This window comes from Bos grunniens, chromosome 19, assembly GCF_055505025.1.
Source record: "Bos grunniens cultivar Pamir isolate PY7600 chromosome 19, Bosgru_T2T1.0, whole genome shotgun sequence".
In the NCBI taxonomy this organism is placed as follows: Eukaryota; Metazoa; Chordata; class Mammalia; order Artiodactyla; family Bovidae; genus Bos; species Bos grunniens.
The window spans coordinates 34,707,712-34,720,632 of NC_141183.1; the positions used below are offsets into that span (position 1 = coordinate 34,707,712).

The following is a 12,921-nucleotide window of genomic DNA, read 5'->3' on the forward strand; positions in this document are numbered from 1 at the left end:
GGAAATCCAGGACTTAACGGAGCGGAGCTTCCATGACCGTTCCTCATGATGCGAGGTTTCTCTGCCTTTGGGGAGGAGGTGAATGCAGTTTGGTTTGCACCTGGGAGAGCTGTATTAGGATGTGTGTGTTGTTAGGTTATTGCAGTTTTACACGGGTGTGTGGATCTGTGTGCCCAGACACACCTAGGCTCGCTGGGCAGCCCAGGGGAGGCTGTCATGGGCCTGTGCTTCTCTTCTCTGGAGCCCAATACTGTGTTTGTTCCATGTGGTCCCTGTTCTGGCCACACCTGCCCTCGCTTCCTGTGCCAAGCCATAGCGGTAGGCATTTAACCCGGACCCCAGTCTGGTGATGAGTCAGAATGACACCTAAGCATGGTTTACAAAGACAGTGGTCCAGGGTGCCTTTCCCAACAGAAAAGGGAGGCCAGCCATTACCTGCCCTGCTAGCCCTCCCACTCCAAAGGGAAGTCCCCTCTGTCCGCTGTTTCTTCTATTTTGCTCCTTGTTTCTAAATAATGTGCTTGTACTAATACTACTCGATTGGATTGCAGTTCTGGGTGTTGTCTGTGAACTTCCTGCTGTGGAAGACGTTGCACTTACACTTTCCCTCTGTGCCACCAACAGCATTAAATCACAGTTGTCAGTTAAATCACTACTCAGCATTTTCATCTCAGCTGTGTTAAATATTTTTTTGGTGGTGATGCCAGGGAGCAAACTCAGAATGTATTAATGTTTTTAGCTGAACCATGTAGCTTACTATAATCAGATTTCCTTTCTTACACACTGTTTCATTCTTCCTAAACTTACTGTTATTTTTTCCTCCTTTGCTGTTCATAATGCTTGCCCTAAATTACTTCAGCGCTGAGAAATCCCTATGGATATGGTGAAAAGCACATCAAATGACCTGTCTTTTTAATGTTTTCCTTGGGGCTCAGCCCTTTTGTAGCTGAAGAATATCTTTATGCTGCTCCTTGCAGTTGAGCAATTGACCACATCTACAGAACTTTAGGTTGCAGGCAGTTTGTGACTGGAATGTTGTAGGCGTTTTTCATTGTCTATCTTTCCTTGTTGATTCTTGAGCCAGGTTGACCACTGCACTTGGTCACGTGCCCTGTTTTCTCTCAAGAACTTCCCTTTGGCCTGAGGCATCTAGATTTCAGTGGAAGCCTTCCAGTCCAGTCTCCCCTGTACAGCACTGTTGTGTTGGGTACTCGGCCGACCCTTCAGTCTGGAATTCATGCCTTCACTTCTGGGCATTTTTCATTACATTAAAGTCTTGCTAATTACCCCCTTGGTTTTTTTTTTTTTTTCTTTCCTTCTGGTACATTCATTAGATGGAAAATGGGCTTTCTCATTTCCTTCAAGAAGTTTGTTAGCATTTTTCATAAACTATGAAAACCCAAATGAATTTTTACACCAACTCAGTATTTTCTCTCCTCTTTTTCCTGTCTTAGCTTTTTGTTCATCTTGGGAACGTTTCTTCAAAACTTTCTCCTGAAATTTCTTTTTTGCTGCTGTTTTTTAAACTCTCAAGTTTTCCGATTTCTTAAATGTTACTACTGTGTCCTAGTGTTACAGATACAAAGCATTTTATACTTCTGAGCATATTAATGATTGTTTCTTTGCTATTTTCTTCTGTTCTTTGCATTGTATCTTTTTACTGAATTCTTTTTTCTGGTTTTTTTTGGGAGGAGTATGTTTGGAGTCTCATTTTTCTCTTTGGTCAGGTATCTAGTGATTCTTGTCTACCCATTAATATTTAAGAATGAAGCACTAAAGAGACATCTGAAAGTTTTATATGCGTGGATGGGGCATGTAGAGTTGTCGGTCTCACAAGAGATTATCAGACAAGGAGCGGGGTCCCTACATGCTGGCGTCTGTAGGTCTTTTCTCGTTGGTTAGTCCCTTTCTGCTGAGAAGGGGCCCTGTGGTCTCCTGCCTGGTGAATAGAGGCTTAGCTGTTAATGCCGGGGAGCCTAATATTGGGGAGGCCGCATGCTCTTACCTCCCATGTGAAAATGTGTATTTATCTTCTGCTTTCAGCCTCTCAACTCCTCCCTTCCTCCTCCTGCACCTGTCGCCTCATGCTCAGAATCCTCATCCTCTCGTCCCATTCCTCCACTGGCCCTCTTTCCCAAGAGGATAGTGCAGAGGTTGGTTATGCAGGGTGATGGAGGGATGTGAGGTAGAGTGGGTCCTCGCGTAATCTTTGACCAGCCCCGCTGTTTTTGGCTCTGTCTTCAGGAGTACCTGGTACTACCATCCCTAGCCTTGAGAGGGATCCAGCCCCATAGCCAACGTCCTCTTCCCAGCCCCATCCCTACTCACTTGTTTGTTTCAGCATCTCCTCTCAGTCCTTCATCACTTGCCCGTATGCTTTCCGTCATCCAGCACCGTGTTGATACATCTGATTGGATGTCATTTTCTCCCTTATTATTTTGGATCACGGGTTCATGCCATTTCTCCCCCTAGAGATGGAGTCCTGGGCAGGGCAGAGGTAACTGTGAGTTTGGCCGTGTTTAACGGAACCAGCCCATCACATACCTTGTACCCTCCAGTCTTCATTGCAGTCCCTGCTGTAGGTAGAAGTACTCCCTTACTGCAGATAAGGAACCGGGAGTCCCCCGCCCCCACCCAGAGGCAAGGCCCTTTGTCAGGGTCACTAGCTAATCAGTCACAGAGCCAAGGCTTGGGCCCAGGTGTGTCTCTAAAACTCACACTCTTCCAGCCACATCACACTTCTGATTCTCCAGGGCTGCTCAAGGATCCCTTCTTAGCACACTGCACTATATCCATCAGGACCACATGCCACAGGCAGTCCCAAGGGGCCGTGTCGTTCAGCTCACCGGCCGTTTTTCCCCCTTCTTCCCTTTGTTTCCTGAAGCAATTATTTCTCTATTTCATTTAAAGACCTGGCCTCTGCAGCTGCTGCGGACAGCTTAGCGTTGTCTCAAGGTTGAAGACAAGAACCAAGCCGTGAGCTTACGAGCCATCAAACTTGAAAGATGTATTGAGGTGAAATACCACTGCAAAGCCTCCCCACCAAACCTTTTCTTTTTTTCCCCTTAAGTGCCTTTTTTCTTTCCAAAATGAAAAAAGAACCATTTGTACTATACATGCATAATAAAATCCCTCCAGCTCACACACATAAAAATGTTCGGTTCTGGCGCTGCTCAAGACAAGATTTTTTTGGTAACTGCCCACCCCACCCCAACACAGCAGACAGTATAGTCTTCCGAAGCCAAAATAATTGCGTGTCTTACAGCAATACTTTGAGTCAAAGATCAGCGTATGTGTGTGGGCTGAAACACGTGCCTTTCCTTCTCCCCTCCAGAGAAGAATCCTGTCAAATAACATTGTTTTCATACCGAATATTTAAGTTGCAAATGTGAGCCATGTGGGCAGGGGTTTGAAATCAAGACAGCTAAACTGTGAGGTGCTTATGGAGTTCAGCATTTGCAAGAAACATAGTCTGACTTCACGGGGAAGCATGTAAGAGGCGTTTTTCATCCTCTGTATGATCTCGCTTTATTTTTTCCCTTCTTCCTAGCCTTCCCAAGTCCGGTATTTCCCTTGGCATTCTCCAAGAGGTCCGTATAGTTATTGGCAAATGTGAAGCGCAGTGATGCGAGGCTTCCAGAAGTGTGTTGCAGCTTTTTCAGCACTGAGCAAATCAGTCACTTTTGAAGGGAAAATGTGAAGGTATTGTTTGTGTTTAAAGTGTTTGTTTTTCTAAGCACAAGTGCCTTAGCAACTGTACGTGAAGACAGGTTTATTTGAGCAGAATTTGTAGTAAACAGGGTGTGTGGTTATGACCCAGCGATGGTACACCGAAGTGTCTCATTTGCGATTTGCAGGCATACTATAACCAGGCCGTGGCCTTTCCCAGAGACAGTTTGCCGCTCCGTGTGTTTCCCAAAGGTGATTCTTGCTTCAGAGGACCAGACGTCCACCCATCGGTGTTCTAGATCTGCCCCATATAGGGTCAGGCCCTATGGCCCACAGTGCTTTGGACTGAGCCCTGGCCTCCTGGAGGCAGGCCTTTCAGAAACAGCCCATCCAGTGTAGATCCAGGAAGCAGTTGGGCCTGGGAAGACCAAGGTGTCCCCGATTTCCCCCTTTGGATTATGACTTTATTTTTTCTTGGCCATACCACATGGCCTGTGGGATCTCAGTTCCCTGACCAGGGATCAAACTGGCACCCCCTGCATTGGAAGCTCAGAGTCTTTACCACTGGACTGCCAGGCAAGTCCCCTGGATCATGACTTCAGTTTTTCCTGATTCTGTTGTTTTAAGTCAAGTTTGGCCGCTTATCAGCAACCAAAGAGATGTTTCTTACAACCCAGATGTCACCTGAGGCACTCATTAAAAATGCAGATTCCCCAGGGGCTTCCCTGGTGGCTGAATGGTAAAGAATCTACCTGCCAATGCAGGAGACACACATTCAATCCCTGATCCAGGAAGATCCCACATGCCTAGGGGCAACTAAGCCCATGCGTCACAGCTGTGGAGCCCGGGAGCTGCAACTGCTGAAGCCCACGTGCCCTAGAGCCCATGCTCCGCAACAAGAGAAGCCATGGCTGTGAGAAGCCCGTGCACCACAACGAAGAGTAGCCCCCGCTTGCGACAACTAGGGAAAGATTGTGCTTCAACAAAAGACCTAGCACAGCCAAAACCAAAAGGTAAAGAAAATTATTTTTTACAATGCAGATTCCCGAGTCCAGCCCCAGGCTTTACTGAAGCTGGCTCTCCGGATCCTGAGGCCTGGAAATCAACCTTTCCCTCCTAGCTCCAATGACTTCCCCGCGGGTCTGGCCCCAGTCCTTGCCCCCTTCCGCCCCCCCCCCCCCACCCCGTGCTTAGGCAAATCATATTATCCAGGACCATATGTTTTTCTTGTTGATAAGGATCACATGATGCTATTATTAAAAATACAGATTCTTGGGCCACATCCCAGAACCACTGAATCAGGATTGCAGGGGTGGAGGGGAAGGGTGACTGAGAAGCAAGGAGCGTGGAACCTAGTATTCCAGAAAACTTCAGATCCTAAGGTTGCCTGCTGGAAACCATCAGAGGGAAGAAACCAAGCCCCATTCGTGCCTTTGAAAGACTTTGCATATATTAATAAAAACATAAAACCAGTGCGGGGGATTCCCTGGAGGTCCAGTGGTTAGGACTTGACACTTGCAGTGTCAAGGTCCAGGTTCAATCCCTGATTGGGGAACTAAGGTTCTGCAAGCCACACAGCTCAGCAAAAAAAAAAAAAAAGAAAGGTGAATGACGGAGAATAACCCAGGGAACCAGGGTCTTTGGGCCCCTGACAAATCACATCAGAACTTCTCAGAAGTTACTTTTACCTGTTTCATTCCTAACAACTTTTGAAGCTTTCTAATTCTGCTAAGTTGAAGTCAGAATATAAAATCGGTCCTTATTCTGCCGGTTAAAAAATTAGTGCTGGTGGTTTAGTCACTAATTCGTGTCCAACACTTGCGACCCATGGATTGTAGCCTGCCAGGCTCCTCACTCCATGGTATTTCCCAGGCAAAAATACTGGTGTGGACAGCCATTTCCTATTCTAGGGGATCTTCCCAACCCAGGGATCAAACCTGGGTTTCCCGCATTGCAAGCGGATTTTTTTACCTACCGAGTGAGCCACCAGGGAAGCCCTAATTAAAAAGTTAGAGACTCTTATTAAAAAGTTAAAGGCAACTTTAAATTTATTTTCTTTTCACTAATTATTTCCAAAAGTACATTTCATTTGCCTTGATTCATCAAAAGCAAGTGTTGGTTTTTATGCTTTTGAAGGAAAAAAAATTTTAACACCCATCATTTCTTGTATCATTTGAAGTTTTCGACTCCATCTATATGTAAACCATGAGCTTCTGAGATCCCAAAACCGTGTACTGTTTGTCTCTGTGGCACCTGTGTGCAGATTGATGCCTTGTGTGTTAAATGACTGCTCCATGGAGGAGAGAAATATATTTTCTTTTACTCACTAAGTTGATTTTCTTTAACTAATACTATCACAGTTAAGCTTAACCTCTGTTTCTTTGGTGAGGCCTCTGACATGTGGTTGATTATTGGCTTATTAATTTGAAGATTTATGGGCGGGAAAATGCTGATTTTTCTTTTTCTTTTTTTTTTAAATGTAAAACTGAGAGACAAAACATACAATTGTACATACCTGAAAAAGAGATGTCCAGATCCCCTATATCCTGCTGGGGAAATTTCATTGCATAAATGGGTTACTATTCGTTGATGGAAAAATTAAGTTAACTGGAATCCCCAATTCACCAATCGTGCCAGTTAACTGAGGTATTAGTGTCCTGGGTAAGCTCTTAGAGCTATTAAATTAAATGGTCATGACATGAAACCTCAGAAAAGTCTCATTGTGTCTAGAAAGATTGTGTACAGGTGTTGCTAGCCTGCTTTAGAATAAGAAAAGGCTTCAGTATTCTCAAAAATCATTTCCTCTCCTGAGGAAATGCACCATAGTAAAAAAAAAAAAAAAAGACTTCCCCAGTGCAGTAATTGCTGGCTTTCTGCTTCAAAAGAAAAAAAATCCTTGAATATTATTCAAGTTACAGTTTCCATCAGGCTTTTCTGAATAGATAATACTTTGGTGTTTGATTAATAAATTCCAGAAAATGAACTGGAATCCCTACAGACAGAAGTTGTGGGAAACATCTAGTTGCTTAAGAACATTGTTTTTTATTTCAAAAGATGCTTACAGTTTAAGCTCAGGAAGTAAAAAGGGTATCTTCCATCTGTTGGAAAAGCTCTACATTCGAGTACTTTTCTCAAATTTGTACTCTGACCCTATGAAATGAAAACCCTGAGAATTCTGTTTGAAACACAAAACGTTGACTGTTGATCAAAAGGAAAAAGCCTCCTTCATTTAACGAAAGACATTTCTAATTATCTACAGCTTCTTGTCAGAGTAAAACATATTATTTGATGGTGGAGGGTTCAGAAGTTACTACAGGCAGTCCTGAGGGCTCCACAAAATACTTTCTCTCAAATTCTGATAGTCTGGAGTCACATTCCATTTAGGGGGTCTGTCACCATGAAGCCCCCTTTTTCCTATACCTGTCTGATTGCCTGGACTGCCTTATCCTCCAGCATCCCTAGCAAGGTTCTACAATAAACATCTAAGCTCTCTTGCTTCCACCTGTGTTGATGGGTGTCTTAGACATCCAGTAGGTACATACGGTTCTTCATTTGGTTAAAGGAAGACAGATTCATCCCCGTAAAGCCACTGTCTCATTTCACACATTTGAATTTGCAGATTCAACTCTTGGCTCTCAGAAAGGCCTGTTTCCTCTTAGAATCCCTCTTTCAGCTGGGTAGGCTGCCACAGGTGAGCCAGGGAAGCTCAACTCTGCTTTTGCCCAGAGAGTTTGACCAGAGGCGTGTGGAATAGAGGAGACAGCCAGCTTTCCTCTGGCTGACCTTTCGCCACTCTCGGATCAACAGCTCAGTCTAAGGATCAGGGTACACGGGGGATCGTTATAAGTTAAGAAAACAGACACCTGGAGACACTGTTTCATTAATGAAAAAGGATGGCTTCCAATTACGTGCCTTTCCATTGAAACTTTCTTACCAGACTGTAAAACACCGTCATGTTTGGAGGAATACAAGGAGTGAATGCACGTAGCCTAGGATGTCAAAGAGGAGGGATTCTGGTAAGAAAATATCATCAGGGACCAACCAAAATATTATCACATGTACAAGAACGTAAAGTGAGTATCTGGGAGTCTTGGGAGAGAGGAGAGGAGAGAATGGGGAGGCGGTGTGGGGCTTAGCTTCTGAGAGGAGCACGGAGCACAGGCAGGAGACCCCAAGGGCCTTGCAGGGCGGGGTCTCTATCAGCCGTCTGCTAGACCAGTACCCGAGCCCCTTACCACTCTGACAACCGCTCCAACAGGCCATGCCTGCTTCACACTTGGGATCCTTAAAGTAGATTGTTGGCTGCCTCCAAACCCCCCACCAAAATAGGAAATTTTCCTCAATGGCTGGCTAGCCCAACAGACAAGTTTTATATAATCCCAGTGGAAGAAAAGCAAATACCAGGCTGTCAAAACTTGCTCGAAATAAAACCCAAAATGTCCATAGTCAGGCTTGTGATCTTCTCCAGCCCCGCTCTTCTTTCTCTATTTGCTGATTTGATGAGCAAGACCACCAAGCACTCAGTTTTTCCAGCCAAATCCTCAGGAGTCATTTCTGGCTTTCCCCTTGCGCTTGGCCCAGTCCCTGTGGATCCTGCTTCCTGAGTGGCTCTGGAAAAGCCTCACAGGTTTCCTCCAGATGCCTGCCATCTTCTGGGTCCCTCCTGGCATCTCCTGACCCTGTTCCCTGTCTCCCTTCCAACCCACCCTCCTCACAGAAGCCAGGGCATGCTTTGGGAAAATGCGAATTTGCTTTTAGCAACCATTTTCCTCTTTGCCACCATTTCTCTCTGCAGAAACCTGTCAGACAGGGTCTGCTTGGTGACAACACTCAAGGCCCTCTGTAACCTGCTCTCCTCCTTATTCCCTGCACACACATGTGCACACATGCATGCACACACATGTACACACAAGCACACATGTGCATGGGTATGTGGACACAAGCGTGTGCATGCATACACACATGCACACACACACAGCTCTGTGGCAGCAAAGGTCCAGTGGTGAGTGTTTGTGTCTCCACACTGATTGTCTTAGATGTTTTTCGTTGTATTCACCTCTCTAGGCCCTGGTTTCCTTATCTGCAAAATATAGGGATCTCCCTGGCAGATTCACAGTAATTTAGCAGATTCCTGAACCCCCGTTGCTGTTTTTATTGTAGCTGAGTTAAATGTTTCTGCTGATTTGGAGAGAAGGGACTTGTGCCCAGTGTGGGATCTTCCCATCCAGGCATATGAGTCTGGCTGTCTTTTTCTTCAGACTTATTCTTGAATGTCCCTTCAGTATTATGGCATTTTCAAACTATCAATCCTGCCCATTTTTATTAAGTTCTTTGTTCTCTGTTTATTAGCTTAGTTATGAGTCAGATTTTTTCATTGTGTTTTCTGATGGCTTGTGACCAGTTCATTAAGAAAGGGTTTGTAGCATTCTGTTTGTTAACCACCCTCTTTGCTGCTGCTAAGTTGCTTCAGTCATGTCCGACTCTGTGCGACCCCATAGACGGCAGCCCATCAGGCCCTGCCGTCCCTCGGATTCTCCAGGCAAGAACACTGGAGTGGGTTGCCATTTCCTTCTCCAATGCGTGAAAGTGAAAAGTGAAAGTGAAGTTGCTCAGTCGTGTCCGACTCTTCGCGACCCCATGGACTGCAGCCTACCATGCTCCTCTGTCCATGGGATTCTCCAGGCAAGAGTACTGGAGTGGGGTGCCATTAACCACCCTCTTTACTTCAGTTTATATAGGTTTTCTGTTGACTGTTCAGTTATTTGCAACTTAGATGTTCTCATTTTCTGCAAGCAATAATTGTCTCCTTTAGTTCTCTAAGAGAAGCCAAGGACTAGATGTGGTTAGGCTTTGAATTCACAGTTAAGAGGAGGGTTGACTTGAGCAGCAGAGGGCGACTGTTGACGCCTGGTGGTCCTGGAGCAGGAAGGCAGGGTTGTCCACAGTAGGTTCATCTGAAACCAGGTGACTGGCAGTGAAAGCAGAGAGGGTGGTTTGGAAGGTGTGTTGTCGGTATTCATAGGACTTCCTATACCTCTGTACAGTCTTCAGTTCAGTCGCTCAGTCGTGTCCGACTCTGCGACCCCATGGACTGCAGCACGCCAGGCTTCCCTGTCCATCACCAACTCCCGGAGCTTACTCAAACTCCTGTTGATAGAGTCGGTGTTGCCATCCAACCATACATCTGTATAGTCTTAATGTTACTGCAAAGTTTTGACCATGACTGTTGAAATTGGTGAAACCCAGGTTCATATCCAAGGCCCAACACAAAAGAGCTTTGAAACCTTAGGTAAATTGCTTCACGTCTCTGAGCTTCGGGTTCTCTCACCGACATCATCATTGTCACAATCATGCTGTTGGTTTGCAGGGTTGTTATGGGGCTTCGAGTTATGTACAGAAGACGGTGAGCAGAGTGCCCAGCACATGGTACACTCTCAGCTTCTCTCGTGACTAAATCCTAACTTCTAGGTCACCAGGAGGAGGCGCTCCATCAAAGCAGCTCTGATCATAGCCCCTTGTTTGGCTCCTTCGCACTTAACCGTGATTTGTGATTGTCGTATTGTGTGGTAATTGGGATCTCTCTCTTATTGGCATGGAAGTTCCTTGGGGCGAGGGGTCACGTCCATCTTGACTGTTGTAGTCCCAGCCTCTGATGTCATACCCGGCACAGAGTCAGTTAGTGATGGATGGAGGATGCATGGCTTCTCCTCTCGGCCCAGCTTAGACCCCATCCGGACCCATGTACGTCCTGCCCTCAGTGACCTTCCCCAGCTCTCATCTCCCGCCCTTCCTTCTCTCCTGGCTCCACCCTGTGCTCCAGAAAGCTCCATGATTTCTCATTGGAGACACGTGGTTGGTTAGGGCCATTCTCCAGAGTGACAAGGACATTAACTGGAAAAGAGTTTGCTCTTCATTCACCTTCAGTCATGAAGACACTGGTCCTGATAATACTTGCAAACCCTGAGAATCTGGATTTGAAAAGGGGGTGGATGTTAAAAGGTGACTGACAAAAACCAGTTTTGTTCATGTCTTAGTTATCTCGCTGATGGCCTAAAAAGTCTGATTCCGCAAGTGACAGAAAGCCTCCCCGCCATCTTGCTGATGACTCAGAATGTTGAAACTAGAAATGTATTCCTTCCATCCAACTCTGTCGTTTAAGTGCATATATCCGTAGCACGAGACACATGGTAATTAAACCTTTGTTCTTTGGGAGATCTTTTGGGCTTCCCTGGTGGCTCAGATGGTAAAGCGTCTGCCTGCAGTACCGGAGACCTGGCTTCGATCCCTGGGTCGGGAAGATGCCCTGGAGAAGGAAACGGCAACCCATTCCAGTACTCTTGCCTGGAAAATCCCATGGACAGAGAATCCTGGTAGACGACAGTCTGTGGGGTCACAGAGAGTCGATTACAACAGAGCGACTTCACTTTCTTTCTTTCTTTGGTTGGAAACAAAACTAGAATCACTCACATTATCACAGTAATAAGCTCAGGCGGGTTTATCCTAAGGACCTGGTTACTGTTGTTAGGGAATACGGCGGACCTGGGGAGCACAGCAGACCTGGGGAGCCTGCATTGCTCCCAATTCCCTGGTTTAGCTCCAGAACAAAGAACCTGTTTGTGCAACTCAGCCTCATGTGCTGGGCTGAGATGGGCCAGGTGGGCTGGCTGACCTCTCTGTGTGCCCCTGTCACCATGGCTTGATGGGCAGCATCATGGGGTATAAATGGCCACTGCCTTGGGCCACCCTCCACCAGAGCCTTGGTCTAAACAGATCCCACTGGAAGGGGCTATTGAAACACCAGGAAACATGCCTGGTAAATGCTTAACAAGAAGAAAAGGCAATGTTTGTCATGCACTTACTGTGTTACAGATTCTGTTTCCGGGGCATTTTGTACAGTACTCTTATCCTCATGTACAGTATTCTTATCCTTATGTCTTGGTGAGACCAAGACAGGTTAAATAGCTTGCCCATAGTCACACAGACGGGAAGTGGAGTGGCCAGAATTTGAACCCAAGCAGTGTGGCTCTAGAGCCTTCCATGTCACTGAGACCATGGGTAAAGACAAGGAGATGGGGCACATAAACAGGGAAGGGTGGGGAGGGCAGAGCAACCAGGGAGAGGACCCGAGAGGAGGGAGATGGTGAGCACTGGTGGGCCCCAGTGTCGTGGGGCCTCTACTGGGGAGTGACAGGGGAGGGGTTCAGCCCGGGGGGTCAATGCTGAGGGAAGAGGCCCCTGCGATGCTTGTGGGTAAGAGTGGCCTATAGTGAGGAGGACACCCCTGGGGTCTGGGTCAGCCACTCAGCCCTTATACGCTAGAGTAAGAGCAGGTCTGGTCATCAGCAGCTGAAGAAGTGAACCACTGACTGTAGTAGTAAAGTGATGAAGATTTGGGTGGTTTCTGACCCAGGGACCTTGAAAATAAATTGTTGTGCTTTAGAGGGACTTTGTTTAAACAATGTGGATCTTACCCATAAATGTGGTTGCTTTCCCTTTGGGCACTTACTGGTAGAAGTGACGAACAAAAATCAAGCTGGTGTCAGAACCCTTCTAGAACATTGGTCAGGACCTTCACTACCACCCTGTCCAGCAAACGGGTGACATGTCTGAACAGGAACGCGTGTCTGTCCTATAACAAAACCCAGTTAGGCTGAAAAGCAAAATGGGAGAGTGGCGAGTGACATCCATTGGCAAGTTGGACAATTTTAATGAAAAAAGTTACTCGCCTGCCCGATTTTCTGGTACCAGAGTCTCACGTGCCGTCACTCACAGTCATTTCCCCAGAAACAAGGTGAGACTGTGGTGATGGATGAATGGACTGTGAGTCAGTTGCTCTGATCTTCTGATACCTGAATTCAGCCTGGACAGAAGAACAGCATCTCATATCCGGAAAACTGCTCAAGGGGACCACTTGGAGCCAATGGCAGAGGCTGCCCCAGGACCCACAGGCCTGGAGCTGCTGCCTTGAGGTCCAGGCCCGGTAACCCCTGCCGGCTCCGGGGCAAGGACGGCCTTCCGAGGTTTCCAGAGTGAGATGCGGCCTGAGCGGGGGCCTCGCCAGAGCAGAGGCCTCAGGCCAGTAACTCAGCTAGCCAACAGCCTGTGCCGGCCTCCGCATTTGTTTAAATAAACCTTGAAATTGCCAGCAAGCTCTTAAGCCAGAGTCTGTCTCTGTGAGGAAAAGTCAGACTGTGTACACCTGCCTAGCACCATGCAGCGTGACCCAGGAGGAGTTCCGGTCTCTCCCGCCAC

At 46.7% G+C, this 12,921-nt stretch overlaps 1 protein-coding gene across 16 annotated transcripts in view; it reads left to right on the forward strand.

Moving 5' to 3' along the window:
• Nucleotides 1-12,921, forward strand: part of STX8 (syntaxin 8) — a 210,774-nt gene that overhangs the window by 177,034 nt on the left and 20,819 nt on the right. For 2 of the 16 annotated variants that reach the window (XM_086358941.1, XM_086358940.1), the window contains exon 8: nt 7,607-7,685. The exons of 13 other annotated variants lie outside the window; for them this stretch is intronic. In XM_086358941.1, the coding sequence (XP_086215067.1) occupies nt 7,607-7,647 (41 nt within the window). In that variant the 3' untranslated portion in view covers nt 7,648-7,685. Of the gene's footprint in view, nt 1-2,910; nt 3,155-7,606; nt 7,686-12,921 lie in introns of those variants that run through there. One more of the 16 variants, XM_086358933.1, reaches the window with a different exon arrangement.